Genomic DNA, 19,438 nt, shown 5'->3' on the forward strand with positions numbered 1-19,438 from the left:
GTAGTAATCTGAAGGTGAGATAACAGGGTATTCAAAACATCCAAGGCCATGCAGGTTTGGCAGTGAAAAGATTCGCCTATAGGTGGGGCCCTTAACAACAGTGCCCATCCAAAGGTCAGGCAAAGCTGCTGGAATCTCCTCCCAGGGCAGCAGACATGGAGGAAATGAAGCTCCCTTCAATGAAGGCTGATGGTGTAGCCATCTTCCCAAGCAGATGCTGCTCCATTTGCCTCCCCTGCCTTTAATTTTCCTTACCATAAAGCATGGTGCCCACCAGTAGCAGCTTAATAGTCAGTCAAGCTGATAAGTCCTGCTCTTTGTGGCCAAAGTGCCTCTGGGGCCCTGACACTGATCCTTAATTCCCAAGATTTGGGGAGGTGAGAATTATAATATTAAAATTTGTGTAAAACTGAAATAATTTTGTAGTATGGCTCTCTTCCTCCTCAGTTACTAGGCACTGCCCTTTAAGAAGGATATAGACAAAGTGGAATGGCTTCTGGGGAAAGCCATGAAAATAGTCAAGAGTATACAAAAAAGATTAGTGGGGCCAGGCTGAAGGCACTGAATACTTTAGCCTGGAGAAGACAAGACTGAGGAAAGACATGATAGCATTCTTGAAATACAGTACATGAAAGGATCTCACACAGAAGATGGCAAAGGCTTGTTTTCTAATGCCCCAGAGGGTAGGCCTAGACCTAATGAGCTGAGCTTATAGTAGAGTAGATTTCTGGTGAACATTAAGATAAACTTCTTGAAGGTAAGAGCAATTCAATAGTGGATCTAATTACCTAGAGGCCTTCCTTCACTGGAGATGTTCAGCAGCTTGACAGGCATCTGTTGGGAGATGCTCTAGCTCTGGATTTCCTCCAAGAACCAGAGATTCCCCTCAATGGCCTACAAGCCCTCTCCCCTCTATGATTCTGTGTATGAACATTCTGTGACTTCATGACAGTTCATCTGGTAAGGTGGTTCGCTAACGATAAGTGACTCTAGGCCAAATGAGTTCACATTGTGTGGCCATTTTAAAGGGTCAACTAAGATGTAAGTAATTAGTACAGGCTTAAGAATACCACTTTTCACTATGCTTCCCATGAAGGATGTTTGGATTTAGTGAAACCTATTCTATCAGTGTTTTGCAGATTGTCAGGTGCCTTTCATTCCATTATCTGCTCATTGTCAATCATAGTTTTTTTCAATTTTCGCAAATTTGGATTTGCACAAATTCCCCCCCCCCCAAATGTGCATTTCCATGCTTTAGCCTTTCAGGAGAATGTGTATTTTTGGCCAGTGTATTTTTTAAATGTATTTTTCTACAATTAAATTTGCATAAAATTCTGGAAAGTAGAAAAGTCAGTGTAATCTATGTGACTCAGGAAAAGCCTGTCTACTATGAAAGCCATAAATTGATTCACAGAAATCCGAACTTATTTGTTTCCATTGTAGATGTCTGCAACATTCCTATTTCCCAGGGGGAATCCACACGTCATACCGAGACCGCTTCTAAGCAACCCCAGTGCGACGTGAAAGCGATCGTGTAACTTGCCTTTGGAAGAGCCGAGGAAGAGGCGTCCTTGCCGCTGCTGCTGCCACCCACAGACCTCCTCACCGGCTGGGACGGAGAGCTCGGGGGAAGAAGGCAGGGTGGAGAGCTTCTTCCGTTCTCCACCCCGCCTTCTTCAGCCGAGCTCTCCTCGCTGGCTGGCGAGGAGGTCTGTGGGTGGCAGCAGCGGCAGCAAGGACGCCTCTTCCTCGGCTCTTCCAAAGGCAAGTTACACGATCGCTTTCACGTCGCTTAGAAGCGGTCTCGGTACGACGTGTGGATTCCCCCCCAGTTACTAGAACACACTGCCATATTTTCAAATCAACTACAGCAGAATTACTGCAGCTATTCCATAATGTCTTATATTGCGCCTCTGTAAAGAGAATATAAGGCATTATTATCTTACACAGCTGAAAGGTTTGAAGATTTAAGCACTGAGTTGCAAAAGAGGATTTTATATGCAGTTGAAAGCGAATAGCAAATGCTTTTTAGATCATCTTTGTGGGAGAATTAAGTTACTAAAGCTAATCACTAATGCCTTTTAGATCATCTTTGTGGAAGAAAATGTAAAGAGAAGATACATCTATATTAATGGATGAAATGTCAGCACCTCCTTTAATTCGTTTTTCATCAGTTACATGTTTGTCCTTGTGCTGCTTGAACTATGTGGCTGTACCATCTGTAACATTATCATTCTGAATGTATTTATCCTCCTTTTATCACTTCTCCTACTATGTAGTAAGCCTGACACATGAAATCCTCTCAAGGTTTTTAAACAACTCCTCTAACTCTGATCCATGTTATATCATCTTTCCTCATTGATGGACTTCAGACTTCCTTAATGCGCTAAAAAATGTCTCCACTTTAAAGTGATTGTTTATTCGGGGAGGGAATTCTAAAGTCTTACAATAAGAGAATACCTTCATCCTAACTATAAATTTGGTATAACAGTAAGCCCCAGTTTCCCACTTTTCCCATCTCCCACCCTCTGCCCAGGTGACTGACAAGCATTAGCAATCAGTCTCAATGCTGGGTTGAATTTCTGATTCACATATCATGAAGAACAACCAGGGCATCAGTGATTAAGTAATAAATTACAAACCCAGTTCACTTTGTGCCCTAAGGCTGCAATCCTATACTCACTTCTCTTGAAGTAAGTCTCATTGAACTCCATAGTAATTGCTGTTGCGTAGAGATGCATATATTAAGATTTTGCACTATGACTTGGTGTTTCAAGCTTATGCAGCATTTCACTTTCTTTCTCATCGTTTAAGAAGGAGAGTTTACCTGCAGTTCTATACACGCTTCCCTGAAAGTAAGTCCCATTAAACTCAGTAGGAATTACTGATGAGTAGACAAGCATAGGTTTGTGCGCTGAGAGCTCCATCTGACGAGCATTTTATTGCACACTGAGCACTCACGGAGTTTGCTCAGGTCCCTCACACAACATTGTCTGCCTTCCTTCCCTTCTGGCCTTCCTTGTGCAACAAAAAAAACCTCATTAAGTCCGATGTTTTTTTCCACACTCGGAATCGCTGCTCTCTCCTGCTGTGTGCAGACTCAATGGGCCTCGTGCTCAAGGAAGTAACTGAGGAACGAAAACACTGGCTGAGAAGCAAAGGTAGGGAGTGTGTTAACCCCCAGTGTGATGGAGCTTTGGGTATCCAACCCTACTACATTCCTTTATTTGTAAAAAAAACAACAACAAATAACCCTGCCCCCACCAAGAACTCTTCAATATATCTCCATAAATTCACTACACTAGCATTCGTGCTGTACCTGCTTTAGAACCTAGATTCATTAGATTGCAATCTTGTAGTTGTCTTCTTATAAGTGAATCTCATTGAATTCAATGGGGCTCCCTTTCAAATAAGTAGGCATAGGATGTAGCCCACACACCTCTACTCAGAAAGAAGCCTTGCTGAGTTCAATGAATTCTGTATAGGACTGCAGCTTTAATGCTAGTAATTCTGTTTATGATTTCAGCTTTAGTGAATAATTTTTCTTTTGCAATAATCTACAGACCTTTCTAAATGGAATCAATAAGATCAGACAAGCATAGAAGACTGGATATATTAGGCAAGGCAAGCTTAACTTCATAACATCCAAATGCCCAAAAGTCTAATGGCTGTTTAGGTTTTAAAGGGGCTATGCAAATCTAGTGATGTGGCCTAAATGATAAAGTACCTTTAGGTATAGATATAGTATTTTACAGCACAATCCTATGCATGTCTACTCAGAAGTAAATCCCATTGAGTTCAATGGGGCAGACTCTCAGAACATAGGATTGCAGATTTAACAGTTTTTACTTTTAAACATTTTTGTTCACTGAAACTGGTTTCTGGGCTTGTAGCACTCCTACACAACACATGTAGAATAATTTGGGATGTTGGGCAGAAATAAAAGATGGATCCAGGTATGTGAAGAAGCATTAGGCACCTGAAAGACTGAAGTATAATATAAAATAAAAGCAACTAAATATAACTTAACTCTCACACACATACAATCAAATTCCTGTTGCCCACACAGCAAAGCAGTTGAATGATCCCATTCTTCAAAGCAGTAATTAAAATCAAAATAATATTGTATTAAACACCTTTTGAACATTTGAGCCAAAAAAATAAGAGAGAGAGAGGGGAAGGGCAGGAGAAGGGAGTGAGATGTTTCTTCCTTTTATCTTCACAATGTTGCTTCCATGCTCCAATCCAACTATGGAGCTCTCCAGAAGCAGGCTTCCAACTTCTTAGCTGGATCAATAGCAAGTATAAATTAGATGTGTGCAACCAAATGCACATCTGAATGTAGATGATCATTCACACTGCCTTGCTTTCAGCGAAATGCATATTCCAAAGGAATGCAGTGTGAATAGACTTCTGCATTCATATACATAGTTTTTCAAAGTCAAAATCAAAGATTTTCTGGCATACTTCTGACTCCTCCAAGTATAGATTCTAAATCTGTCCCTGGCAAGTTTCACCACCTAGCATGTCTGCACACAGGATTTCTACTTTACAGGCAACGGTTCACTTGTACATGGCTGTGTGTGACCTTCAGTACGAAACGTTTATTTAACTCTCTGTTCTCTGAAGCTACCACCACATCTTGACACATACCATTTAGAAAAAGGTAGTAATTATTGTTAAAACAACTGCATATCTCCTCTATTTGAAAGGCTAAGAATGCAGTCCTCTATTTGAAGGTGACTCCTATTTGAAGGATTGCCCAGTCCAAAGAGGAAGAAGAATTGAAAGAGAGAGCAAGGGACTTGAAAATGTCCATTAACAGCTAACACCTGGACAACAGGCTGAGCAGGCACAGACATCCCCAGGACACCGTCTTTCCTTGATTTCATTGCTATTTAAATTATAATCATTATTTCTAAATTCACAACTATGTATGTTAAAATATGCAAACTGTGTTTAGATCTGTGTCCTCTTTTGTCCTGTTTTTGGATGATGCCTAAATGGCCATCCTATCTCCTTCTGCTCCCCCCATTCCGCCCTGGAGTTGGAGTTATCCATCTATACTCTACCCTGATAAATGCCCACAAGGATCTCACAGATATGTGTGATTATTACAGTGCAGTTATGTTCACAAAAAGGCCTTGATGGGTCACATCAAGAAACGAGTCCTTCCCATAGGAAAAAGGCACATGTCCATTGTGGTAACCACTGCACATGTGAACAACTACCATGTACTGAGGTTATTGGCTTGGCTTTATGAATACCACTGTGAGCAAGCCCTCAAGCATAGTGCACAGCAGCCATGTCATCATCTCAGTATCTTTTCACCCAGTGCATTTAAATACTTGCTCAAGATGGTACATATGAAGTAACAGGGACTTCCAGAACAGATTTTCTCATTTTTCAATGCAATTCAAAAAATACTCTCCCCATGGCCTGAGTTCGATCCCAGCGGATGCTGGTTTCAGGCAGCCGGCTCGGATCGATTCAGCCTTCCATCCTCCCAAGGTCAGTAAAATGAGTACCCAGTTAGCTGGGGGAAAGGTAATAACGGCCGGGGAAAGCAACGGCAAACCACCCTGCTATAAGGCCTGCCAAGAATAAGTCAGCAAAAGCTGGCGTCCCTCCAAGAGTCAATAATGACTCAGTGCTTGCACGAGAGGTTCCTTTCCTTTCCTACAAAAGACAGGGAAATGCTGGCACTGTGCATTGCTCTACCTCCACCACACATCATTGCCTGTTTGTCTGTGGGATAGGGAATACCTGTTATGATGATGTCACATCATACATTAACTAAAAGGTAAAGGAAGATGCTAAAAGACACATGAAGCATTGTAGTCACAAAGTCTAGTTAATCCCTTTCTGAGTTAAGTACTGTCAAAAAGAATAAAGACATACTGTAAGAACTTTTGAAAGATGTACTTATGCCTTGACTCTTATGTGGCTTAGTGATGGCCTCATGTTGTTGTCTTAAATCATGGCAAGGTTGCTTGCTTTAAACAGAAAATCAGTTGTGCAATTTGAATCATAGGTATCAAAATATGACTTCCTATTATGGACCTCTTGTGTCAAGCTTGTAAATAGCCACTCACTCACCTGTGGTGAATAACAAAGACATGTAGGCAACCAGGCAGGAAAGCTTTTGTAAAGAGGAAGGTAGCTGGTTCTTTATTTTCCTCTGCGTTCTACTTTTTAATGTAGTGATGTGTCACAATGCCCAGTAAAGGTACATCTGGGCAGGTGGAAGAGTAAACGTTTTTGTAGGCTAGTAACTTTTGTGGATTATGGGCGGGGGCAGGGATGCTGTTTTCACAGTAGAAATATTATCTAAACAATACTAATAGTGGTCTAGGCAAGTCAAAATCTCGGCGACAGGAACACTGACATGCTCTTTTCATCCAGGGGTAATGGATCAGTAGTATAAATCCACTGAAATGGGAGCCTCTGATATCTTAACAAAATAGTTTACATTGAATGAAAGTATAGGCCATCTTCTCCAAAAGCTGTTATTGCTTCCTGCATCCAAAGCAATTTCAGGGGGGGCGAATAGCCTCAATTCTACTTGAAAGCAGATAGTGCTGAAAATTCATGCTGTACTGAAGCAGAACAGAAAGTCCCCTTCAGCAAATAATGTTTGGGACATCTTTGCACATTACAAGGAGAGAATGAAAGCTGAGAATTTTGTTATTTTTTTCTAATAGCAAAAAGAAAAAAAGAAAGGAAAGAGGGGAAAGGCAAACACACTTCTTCCGCTGGAATGAGGGCAACATCATACATCTTACCATCAGGGAGATGCATGGTTCCTACCCTTGAACTACTAACAGCAAGAGCGTCAAGAAAACAAAACACCAGGGTGGACCCGTGCCTGAGAGCTCTTGGGGGCTCACAAGCACTTGGGCATGAGTCCATCCCACCATTGCCCTCATGGACCCAGGCAGAATTTTGCAACATTCCTACTCAGAGATTTGCATCAATAGACCCTGGGGAGATCTACACTAAGCTGGATATACCGCTTATAAACATTTTTTTATTGTGTATTGAGTCTTATCTCGCCACATGACACTTGCCTTGTAACGTTGTATCGCTTACCCTTTCAGTTCTATTTTCTGATCTTATCCATATAAGTCATTGTATTTTCTCTTATGTGGCCGATTGCATCATAAGAAACCTTCCTTTTTTCATATGCTTTTCCTTAGCCAATCACCTTCCTCGGGGCATGTTTCTTGTGTTTCCGCGCCCAAAGTAGCAGCCGTTTTAAATCGGTATAACATATTACATTTACTGACTGACAAAATGACGTTATATATACCAGTGTAGATCTTCCCCCTGAGACTGGTCTTGATCATGCAACCTTCAAGGATACAGCTAAGTAACTGCATCATTATCTCACTCAGTCTCCAACTAAAAATAAAAGCAATATTTTGATCCCTTGTGAACAATTGTATGTGGAGGGTGTTTTATGCCTCGTTGAGGTTATTAAAAGTGGGAAAAGTTAAATTTTACAGAAAAACTGTGCCCAACCAACTGTGCCCAACCAACAAGGATGCTTACAATGAAGATCAATGGTTGGCATTTTTGCTCACTGGAACATGTCGATGAAAGCACTGCTAAGTTTTAATCACATTTAAAAATATCATTCATCAGAATTCATTAGGCACTGGTAAGCATTTCACTGAACTGATGCAGGCAGTCCCAAAGCTGCCCTAAGCTCCCATTTCATACCTTTTCATTTTATGTATCCTTTAAAGCTTTTTATGTGAAAAGAGAACATAGATTTTGTATGACTCCCCAAGAGACATTTTAACACAATTTTCATCCCAAAGAGGTTTGTGAGAATGTGGCTGGAAAATGAAATGGTCTCACAGGAGCTGGTGGGTGACAAATGCTTCAACCAAGCTGCTATATAATATGAAGTGGCAGAGGATCAAAGCTTTGTATGCTACCTAGGATCAAATACTTCAAAATGTTGGAGGAGCTATAAACCCCCAAATGTGGTAAAATGATATGAAATGTTTTAAGGAAACCCAAAATCGGGGTTATTTCTTCATGTCACCTTCAGCTAACAATTAGATATTTCAAGATAACAAAAATAATGGGTTTTCTAGCAGACTAACATTGCTACCCCTCTGGAAAAATTGTGTATTTTTGGTGTCAGGGAGTTGATGTTCATTTTACTTGCTGGCTTTCTTGATGTGGATACTATTAGTTGAGTTCTATATATTTTATTGTAAGCCTTTTTGTAGATTCTTTGTTTAGCCCTGTTCCTTCCATTCCTCAGAATGATTGCTTAAAAAAACTAATTGGTTTAGATGTTTTTTCCCTATCCAATCCCCATATCTTAGTGTATGACATTACTATTTTTAATGTTAGGGCACACTCCTGTGCATGTTTAGACAGAAAAAGTCCTATAACTCCCAGCATTCCTTAGCCAGTGAGAGTTGTAGGACTTCTTTCTACCTAAACATGCATAGAATTACATCCTTAATTAATTTTAGTTTGTGGTAATGCTATAATGGTCCGAAGACACATGAGGCAGCTACTTTGCTGAAGCTAAGCAGGCCTATCTGGTCTGTGCTTGGAAGAGAGACCACCTGAGAACCACACATAGCCATCTTGAGTTCCATGATGGAATGTGGGAATATAAATGTAATAATAATTTTAAAACTATTTTACTTATTTTTATTTTGATTATTGTATCAAGTTTGTGAATCATATATGGATGGATATATATATATATATATATATATATATATATATATATATATGCATAAATCAGCAAAACACATTCCCACTGCCTCCCAAGAAGAAGGTGTTTCACTAGCCTAGTACAACTCCTCCTGAATTGTGAGGAACCTTCTTCTTACAAACATCCCTGAACTTCCTATGACAGTCATCATAGTGCTGATGAAATTATTTGGTCCTCAGAGAGCTCAAATGATTTGAAAAAAAATAATTGTTTCATACACATAAGATGTCTGAGGCTGCAATGGTATACTCACTTACCTGGGAGTAAGCCCCATTGAACTCAGTCAGTAGACATTTATTGGACTGTACTGTGACTTCAGCAAAGCAATTGGATATAACATAGATAGAAGTGGATACTTCCCCAAAAATGTTAACTACTTCTTTGTTAGATAACAGATGCTGTCTGCTAAACTTTCTACATTAGGATTTTGTGCAGTGACCTCATCTTTCAAGCTCATACAGAATTTCAAAGACTTGCTTTCTTGTGGTTTTAAAAGTATAGTTATGCTGCAATCCTGCATGCTCTTAGCTGGGAGTAAGACCATTGAACACAATGGGACTTACTTCTGCATATACATACCTAGGGCTGTGCTGTTAATAGTTCATTATAACACTATATTTCCCTCTAAAATATCAATTGAAAGAAAACATAGCTATCTTTGAATGTATTCTTAGCATCTCACTTAAACATATACTGAGTGAGGGCATGCTTTGACAGCTACTCTACTCAGAGGAACTCTCCAAAGACTATGCAGAGGTCTTTTCCGGTTCTGTTACCACAGACATTTTTAAGTGGACAGATTAGGGGCTGATCTTGAGATCTTTTACATGCTGAGCTAAGGCCTTTCCATAGATCATGCCCACTATCTTCCTCAGGGCAGTCGCTAATGGGAAGCAGTGTGACAGCTGGAGTTGGCTCTGGAAACAAGCACAGGCATTAGGAATAAAACCAGAGTCCCTACAGAGTATATAGTTAAGTGTCCTTCAGAAACAGAACAAAAGCACCTTCATAGAAGTGGCTGAGAATCAGCAAAACAGGAAATATGTCAGGGTTCAGGTGGGGCTGACTTAAAGAGACTCTTAAGCCCAGTCCCAGACACCAACATCCTGATACTGCCTGTGGACATAAGCATGCTCAGAATAGCCTTTGCATGCATGTTTTGTTCCCTCCTGTGGATTGCTGCTCAACCATGGTGGTAACTATCAGGATTACATTAAATTCATAGCATTCTGTTATTTCTTCTTAAGAATAGGGAAATATGGATGAGGATCACAGTACATGGAGAAGGAGGCTTCATCTTTCGTTCTCCCACTGGGAGCTTTTTCCCCAACCCTAATTGGCAAATGGGGTTGGATGGAGGCATTTTTTGTCAGCATCACAGCAGGGGAGGGAGGGGTTAAATCTCCATTCCCCATCCATTGTGGTGCTCACCTGGATATCCCCATGTTTACTTTTATGTACTCCAGCAAAGGAGATCGTTACCTTGTCGTGGTGCTGGAGCACCTCAAGGATGCCATGAGCTAAACCATGAAGGGACACCCAAGACAGGAAGGTCATGGTAGAGAGGTCAGACTAAATACGATCCCTGGGGAAGGTAATGGCAACCCACCCCAGTATTCTTGCCATGAAAACTAAATGGATCAGTACAACCAGAGATATGTCAGTATACCATCGGAAGATGGGACCCCCAGGTCGGAAGATGGTCGAAATGCTACTGGGGAGGAACAGAGGATAAGTTCAACTAGCCCCAGATGTGATGATGCAGCTAGCTCAAAGCCGAAAGGATGGCTAGCGGCCGATGGTGCTGATGGTGAACAATGAATCCGATGTTCTAAAGATCAACACACCATAGGAACCTGGAATGTAAGATCTATGAGCTAGGGCAAATTGGATGTGGTTATTGGTGAGATGTCAAGATTAAATATAGTTATATTGGGTGTCAGTGAACTGAAATGGACTGGAATGGGCCACTTCACATCAGATCACCACCAGATCTACTACTGTGGACAAGAGGATCACAGAAGAAATGGAGTAGCCTTCATAATTAATAATAAAGTGGCTAAAGCAGTGCTTGGATACAATCCAAAAAATGATAGAATGATCTCAATTCAAATTCAGGGTAAGCCATTTAACATCACAGTGATCCAAATATATGCCCCAACCACAGATGCTGAAGAAGCAGAAGTAGATCAGTTCTATGAGGATCTGTAGCAACTACTGGATAATACACCAAAATGTTATTTTCATTACAGGAGACTGGAACGCTAAGGTGGGTAGTCAAATGACATCTGGAATTACAGGTAAGCATGATCTAGGAGAACAAAATGAAGCGGGACATAGGCTGATAGAATTCTGCCAGGACAATTCACTGTGCATAACAAACACTCTCTTCCAACAACCGAAAAGTCGGCTTTATACATGGACTTCACCAGATGGCCGACACCGAGATCAAATTGACTACATCCTTTGCAGCCAAAGGTGGCGGACATCTATACAGACAGTAAAAACAAGACCTGGAGCTGACTGTAGTTCAGATCACGAACTTCTTATTGCACAATTTAGAATCAAACTAAAGAGAATAGGGAAGACCCACAGATCAGTTAGATATGAGCTCACTAATAGAAAAAAAACCAAGAAGGCAAGATGGCTGTCTGCTGAGACACTGGAAGTAGCCCAAGAAAGAAGGAAAGCAAAAGGCAACAGTGATAGGGGGAGATATGCCCAATTAAATGCAAAATTCCAGAGGTTAGCCAAAATTCCACAGATAAGGAATTATTTTTAAACAAGCAATGTGCGGAAGTGGAAAAAGACAATAGAATAGGAAGGACAAGAGACCTCTTCCAGAAAATTAGAAACATCGGAGGTAAATTCCAGGCAAAAATGGGTATGATCAAAAACAAAGATGGCAAGGAAAGCTGAGTGAAGGAAGATAGATGATTTTGAACTGTGGTGTTGGAGGAAAATTCTGAGAGGGCCTTGGAGTGAAAGGAGATCAAACCAATCCATACTCCAGGAAATAAAGCCAGACTGCTCACTTGAGGGAATGGTATTAAAGGCAAAACTGAAGTACTTTGGCCACATAATGAGAAGACAGGATACCCTGGAGAAGAGGTTGATGCTAGGGAAAGTGGAAGGCAAAAGGAAGGGGGGCTGACCAAGGGCAAGATGGATGGATGATATTCTGGAGGTGACAGACTTGTCCTTGGGGGAGCTGGGAGTGGCGACAGCCGACAGAAAGCTCTGGCGTGGGCTGGTCCATGAAGTCACGAAGAGTCGGAAACAACTGAACGAATAAACAACAAACTTATATGTAAGAAAAGAAAATAGACAAAGCTTCACTGTTTAGTGTTAAGTTTGCTAAATATAAAGTATTAAGAGTTGCAGAGTTTAAAAGGTAGTACTCAACATGTGTGTGTTGCTGATTGGTAAGTATGAGGCCTAAAAGGGTTAATGAATGCTGGATGAAGGTGAGTGCTGATTGGATGTTGGTGGGGAGTGCCTGGATTGGCTGTGTGAGAGAGGGGGAGGAGTCGGAAGGCTGAGCTGAATAAAAGAGAACTGTTTCTGAGGTAAAGGGTGGAGAGAGGAAGCTTTGAGTTAGATTGTTTGTTGTTTTCGGAGATCAGAGTGTGGGAAGAGGATAGTGTAGTTAGAGTGGGTAGGGTAGGCAGGAGGACTACTGAAAGTTATATTGTGAAATGTTTAAGTGAATGAACCTAAGAAACCATTATGCTATGTGCTTGTAACCATATGCTTGTTAACTGAAGGAAACCAATATGCTTTGAACCTGAACAATCTTCTTGTTAAATAAATATTGTTTAATTAATCCTTGTGTGGACAGTGAAGTACCTGGGAAAGGGCACAGGTGAAACCTATAGTGGTGGGAGAAGGTTGGAGCAAAGGTTTTGAACTGGGCTGCTGTGGGGCCTAAGCTGAAGCAGGCGTGCCACAGAGACAGACTTGGCATCTATAACCCTGACTTGTGCACCTGAGCTGGGTCCTTTGGAGTCACAAAAGTAGTGAAGTGATCCAAGAGGATACCCAGTGGAGGGTGGATGTCTCTCCTGTGGCAGCAGGTGGATCAAGAAGGGTCCAGGGACATGGGAGACTGTCACAGCTGCAGGTTAATATATTCTGTAATTTGACTTTAAGAACTCAGGAAAGTAGAACCAGAAGAGATAGGCTTTCATCAAAGCAAGAAGATAGGAATATGGAATAGGTAGGTCATTCCCCCTCCCCATTAAATTTTATTTTATTTCAAAATAAAGTTAACAAAATAAAGACAACAAAAAGATGAAGAGAGTACATAATAAAAAATCAAGATCATTAAAGAAACAAAATGAACTCACTAATTATAATTTTTAGTCTATAATTGATATGCTTATGATCTACAGTAAAATAGCATAAGTAGGTGGCTGCCATTAATGTGGCCAGGGGAATTATACACTTTCTGGAAGCTCTAGAAAGCAAGCTTACTCCTCCCTGCTCTAATTGGGGCCTTAAAAGCCCTCTTAATGCAAGGCAGCAGTGGGGGGCAGAAAAACACTATTAGCATAGAGGGGGGTGGAATGCACAATCTCTGGACTCTCTGGAAATCACACATTTCCCCCTTTTGCACTAATTGTGGCTGCCATTAGCATGGCTGGGGAAAGACGCTCAGCAAAGACTTGCCGGGCTCATTGGGACAGACCACGTGAGTGGTGGTGCGAGCACTCACAGGGCAGATGCTGGCTGAACTCATAAAACCCTACCTCTATCATGATAGAAGAAAGCTATCAAGCTACATTCTTCCCAGCCAATTGGAAGTAATGGCATAATCCACTGATCGCCATAACATGCCAAGAACTGCAACTTAAAATAGCCAAATGCCTTTATTTTTTAAAGCTAGCAGGGCCGGTGCTACCATAGTGGCCACTCAGGCAGTTGCCTAGAGTGCCAAGCTAAGAGGGGCACCGGGCACAGCACAGCACTCACACGCGTTGGCTATGAGCCAGGCTGGCCTGAGGATTCAGCTGGGCCTGGGCAGACGAGATGGCGCCCCGCACCCGCCCAGTCGAAGGAAAGCCAGGGACACTGGAGTGTGGGTGAGGTGGCTCCACGTTCGGACTTCCGGAACGTGCCCAGAAGAGAAAGAAAGAGAGAGAGAGAGAGAGAATGTATGGGGTGCATGGGGTCTTTGAGTAAATGCATGTGTTCATGAGTGTGTTTGTTTGGAGTGAGTGATGCTGAGTGTGTGTGTGTGTGTGTGTGCACCTGTGTGTGAGTTGGGGGCGATGATTTGGAAGTGATATTCCTATTAAATAATGCATTTTAGATCCATAGACTACCTTTAAACTGGATGTATGTACAGAACACTCCCAGTTGATTAAAAAAAACCAAAACAGAAAACCTCTCTGATCACCTTGATTCAGAAATGTTGGACAGTTATAATCACATAAGAATGGTGCATACTATATGACTAATAATTGTGTGATATTTATTTGATGTACATTTGGCTGTATTTTTTTTTAATGCCTATGAATCCTTGTTGCTGCATCATTGTTGCTGAGAGTCTGAGAGTCTTTCAAGTCTATATTTAAAATTATAAGCTTAATTTATTTTATCAGTTAAAATTCTACAATAACAGTTGAATATGTAAATATTCTGACAACTTCATGTTCTTACTACTGTAATAATAAAGCTTTAAATAAAACTCCATTTCACTTTTAGTGTTATGCATAGTACAATATTGTAAACATCCTGGGCATCCAATCTTTTCCATTTTTTTATTTCCATGAAAACTAATACATACGTATTTTATATAAACTATTATTATATCTAAAATTGTGGCTATTTTTTTTTAAAAAAAAATCTGTTTCTGACAACTGACGAGCATCTTACCTCATTTTGGAGATCCCTGATCATTTTGCTTTTCCTTTCCATTTCAGTCTTTAAAAAGTTAATCTGGAAAACATAAATTAACAATTTAATACATATCCATAAATCTACTAAGAGGCAAGACAGACATAACAAAAACATTCCCAACAGAGAGGGATCATTCACTTTGGATTGGTCAGTTTTGGGCTTGAGAACCTTTACAAAAAGGAGATTCTCCTCTGTGTATCCAATATTATAGAGCCTTTTACGGGGGAAAACAGATTATGGTGTTCTCTAGGGACAGTGCCACATGGGGATAGAAAGGAGAGAGAGGAAAAAAATGGAATGTTCTGTCATTTTTAAAAACAAAAGACCTCCCTACAAACCCAAAAGGCACACAACACCCTTATACACTAAAGCCAGGAAGTACACATTTAAAAACAAAAACCTGCACACATTTTAAATATGCTTGCAAGTTCGAGAACTTGCAAGCTTTTCCAGAAAATTATACTTCTGTTTGTCTTTGGTGCAAATTCGAAGAAAAAAATAACCTGATTAAAACCTCACCAATTCCTATTCTCATATATTTCTTTCATTTTGCATATTCTTGGTCCTTTATGAACAACTTAGGTTTATTTCTTTACTCCAGGTCTGTCCATATAATATGCATGTAAACTTCCTAAATTGAAAATTAACAGTGGTAATGAATACTTAAATAAGATATGATCCTTTATGTTACATTTCTTCACCTTAATTTGCTCAGATTCAAACAAGTTTCAAACTCCCAGCAAAAACCAAAAAGAGATCCAAATTACTCCGCTTCATGCGCAAAGTTAATGAAGGAGAAAGAATTCAGGTATTTTATTTGTCCCATAATAGGGTTGATTTCTACATTTTAACTCACATTTTATTGATGTTTAGAATAAACAGTATTCTAAACATTTGCTAACATTCCATACCCCGTTCAGACATTTCTACCATATATACATCAGGATCACACTTGATGTTTTCATGCAGTATTTTACTGGTTATAAATCAATTATTGAATATTGAATATTTCACATGAATTGTGGTTTCTATATATGATTCCTGTAAAGCTTTGCCCTGTGCAGCAGCAAATCTCCAACCTCTAAAAATACTCTTGAATTATCTGTACAGGATCTATGGCAGCAGTTTATAATGGAATAGATTTCTCTCACACACATTTATCTCACTAGAAATGTATTATTGTACTGTCAACCAGCTTAATTCCAGGAATAACATTCCTGTTTATAGCCTTCTTAAGCCTCTAAGCAAAATGCCTCTTGACATTCTCACCTGACTTCCAATAATTCTGAGCAACCTGATGAAGTATGGGTGAAGTAAATTAATTTCGCACATTTTTCGTAAGTGACTTCAAAAGCTCTGAAGTAGGCTCTGTTTCCTGGATCTTTCCTGCTAATTCCCTCTCCAATTGCACTATTTTTCTCAGATCTTGAAAGAAGCATATTTATTTATTTCTATAGCATCCAATAGCTGAAGCTCTCTGGGTGGTTCATGAAAATTAAAACCACAGGGTACAGCTAGAAGTATAAAATATGGAAACTCATAGATATGTGATTCACATATAGATGATGTGTGATTCTGTCATGTATCAATGTGTGAAGGGAGGAAGGGATGGGTGCTCTAACTCCCAGCAGTATAAGCAGGGGCAAAAGTTTGCTCAAATGAACACCAACCCAACAAGGTAGGCTGCCACAATCCCTTACATCGAACTCTGTGTTCTGACTAAAGTTGCCCATTCAAACTGTTACACTAGTGTTGTGCCCAATCCAGACCCCTATTTTGGTAAAATGATTCACACATATCTCTGCGAAACAGGCTGTTACTTTTCTGCCTCTTTTCTTCATGCAAGCAGAAATCCTTAGATATCATATAGGGGTGTTGTGGTGATGGTGCTTGATGGTAAAAGTATGACGTGAGTGGGCATGGGTGTTCTGTCTTAAAGAAAATCCTTATATGATGATCCCTAATTTATCATTTGCTAGTGCAATTCCTGGAACACCTTGGAATTTTCATTCTCTTCATAATATTACATTATAATGTTAAATAATGTGTTTTCTCCTGCTAAGTCATCTTCACCTCAAACACTTAGCAATTGTCAGTAGGCTGACTTATGCTGTTTGCTCTGCTTCTCAGCATCCTAGGATAGCAATCTCACTGGGTCCCAATCCTGCCAACGTTATTAGTAAGTGAAAATGCAAGATCTGAATTTACTGTGGCCTCATTAATGAAAGGCAGAAGAACTAAACTCTCTGCAGATAATCAGAGCAAACTGATCAATATTATTTGGCTTCTGAAGTCAACACAGACACAATCAATCAGAGTGTTTTTACTTTTGCTTCTCTCTTTTGTGCCCCAGGGTAGCAGTCTCAATGTCAAGATGTTTTATGATGTTCAGTATCTGGTTAATGGAAGGCTACATGGAGTTGTGTGTGTGGCTTTAGAGCACTGAATGTTGTATTATGCTTCTCATGGGCATGTAATTATAATGAATTAAACAAGACTTTAATGGGTGGAATCAGTTTCCTTTGGGCTTCTATCTACTAATGAACCTTTTTGCATAAATGTGAACAAATGACCGTTTATCATCAGTTCCTTCTAATGTAGAAGTCCAAAGACACACAAGTGATGTTCTCTCTTCTCAGATACATGGATTAACAGGCTGCAATCCAGAACAAATTTAACACCATCCAGAACCACCTTGCACAAAGGGGAAAAAGAAAATATGCCTGCTGCTATACATATGGGGTGAAATCCAAGGAAGTGCTTTCACAGATGGAGCTGCTTCCATCAGTGGCACCTAATTCCCCCTCCTCCTGCAACCCCCTGCACGTCTTCAAAATCTGTTCCAAGGGTTTAGGGGACCTGCCAGAGCCAACTTGTGGGAGGTGCAGGAGACTGCAAGGAAGAGAGAGGGAAGAAGTCGCATTGCATGAGTGGACTTCCAGCCATAATGCAAAGAGCTTTCAGTGGGTGAAACTGGGCCTTGAGGTGGATGGACCAATCTCTGGTGTTGCAGAGGGACTTCCATGACAGTCATTCTTTAGCTGTGTTACTTTCATTAGCAATCTGTGTTTCTAAGGAAAAACATCTGTAGGAATTTCAAGTGTACTTAAAAGCTTTTATATCAAATTAGCAGCATTTCTCAGGAAGATGTCGTGCATCTCTACATCCACACACACACACACAAATGTAAAAGCACATTTAAGGATGTCAGTTAAGAACCTGGAAATAGGGCTCATTATCCATATGTTGCATTTCCCCACTTATCCAAGGACAGAGACATTGTGTCTCTAGGAGACAAGCGCTCAATGGCACACAAAACTGTGTGTGTGTTTCTAACCTTATTATACTTATTAAATGGAATGGGGGTTATTTTTCATTTCCTGACCTTTATTGCAGCAGACTTTTGACCTTGAAATTTTCAAATTAAACCCTTCCCACCACAGAAATACAGACTACTTGGAGCTGGTGATAATGTAATTCCAGGAGTCATACAACATTTCATTATTTAACACAAATTAAATATATTAATATTATTGCATAGTTAAAACTTAAAATTGTAAATTTTGCTCCTTGCTTTAAAACTTTTTATGTGCCACACAAAGTAAATCATTAACTACTACTTTGTCTGGTGTATTGAAATAAAGGATGAATGTTTAAAACTGGATATATCTGCTCTTCGTCCATGAATGTAGCAATTTATATTCTGCCCACAGATTCCTGACAAATTGTTGCTTAATCTTATTAAAAATGGGATTTCTACACTGACCACAATACAAAACATAAAATGTCCCCTTCACTGCTTTCAGAACGAGGAGCATTCTGTATTGTTCTGCAAGTTGTTATATTGCCCTTCTGTCAAGGTATTAGACTGCATCTCCTGAACTATAGGAGTCTCCAAAGGCTCTCACCCTCACAGGACTGCATCAAACTCAATTGCACAAGAGTCCTTCGGATGTGTGAGCTGATGGGCTTAAAGATTTTTCCAAGCCACATTAGGATTTTGCCTAACCAGCTATTTCTAGAATGGGCCTGGAACACACTGAAATTATGTGGCTCCAATTTCAGGAAAGTTTGTGCCACGGACATAGCATCAGGTTCTGGTCTGGATCGAGTAGATGATGTGTATCCCATTCCTAAAGAAAGCATTAACCTAAACAAGTTATATGTTGTTAGTGAAAACAATTTACAGAAATATATTTGAATAGGAGGGGGAAATTAAAAAGTATTTGCAGCTCTGCAAATTTGTGCACAATAACGTATACGTTACGGGAAATGTGCATGAAATCCATGCAAACTGTTGTGCAGACTTCTTTAAAAAAATCGTAATCATACAGTATGTAGAAATGCAACAGAACAAACTAGGAAAAATGAGAAATGAAATTGACAGATTTGTCATCCCTATCATACTGTTCAAAGAGAAATTGTGTTTCTGTAAACACATGGGGACATGCAGTTGGCATGCTCTCTCTAGCACACATCCAGTGAATTACTGACAATTATTGTTTTCTCTTCAAAGACCTGGGGCTGATCACCTCATAAATATGTGCTACATAAACTCTGAAGAGACCCTTACAGAAGCTTTGAGTATATTTTGCAGAGATGCCCTTTTCAAATTACTTGCTAGATTAACAGTGAAATTTTAGGTATCTCCAGACATGTCTACTCAGAAGTAAGCCTCATTGCCGTCAAGTATGTGTAGAAGATTGCAGCCATAGATACCCAGAGAGATTTAAAGCTCCCTCTGATGAGCATTTTATTGCACACTCCTTACTGGGCACTCACGGA

At 40.1% G+C, this 19,438-nt stretch overlaps 1 protein-coding gene across 4 annotated transcripts in view; it reads right to left on the reverse strand.

Annotated features, from left to right (window-relative positions):
- The window catches only part of LUZP2 (leucine zipper protein 2), a 464,552-nt gene that overhangs the window by 198,399 nt on the left and 246,715 nt on the right, over window positions 1-19,438 (reverse strand). For all 4 annotated transcript variants that reach the window (XM_063117349.1, XM_063117348.1, XM_063117346.1 and 1 more), the window contains exon 5: window positions 14,630-14,692. In XM_063117349.1, the coding sequence (XP_062973419.1) occupies window positions 14,630-14,692 (63 nt within the window). The remainder of the gene's footprint in view (window positions 1-14,629; window positions 14,693-19,438) is intronic.

This window comes from Elgaria multicarinata, chromosome 2 (assembly GCF_023053635.1).
Source record: "Elgaria multicarinata webbii isolate HBS135686 ecotype San Diego chromosome 2, rElgMul1.1.pri, whole genome shotgun sequence".
In the NCBI taxonomy this organism is placed as follows: Eukaryota; Metazoa; Chordata; class Lepidosauria; order Squamata; family Anguidae; genus Elgaria; species Elgaria multicarinata.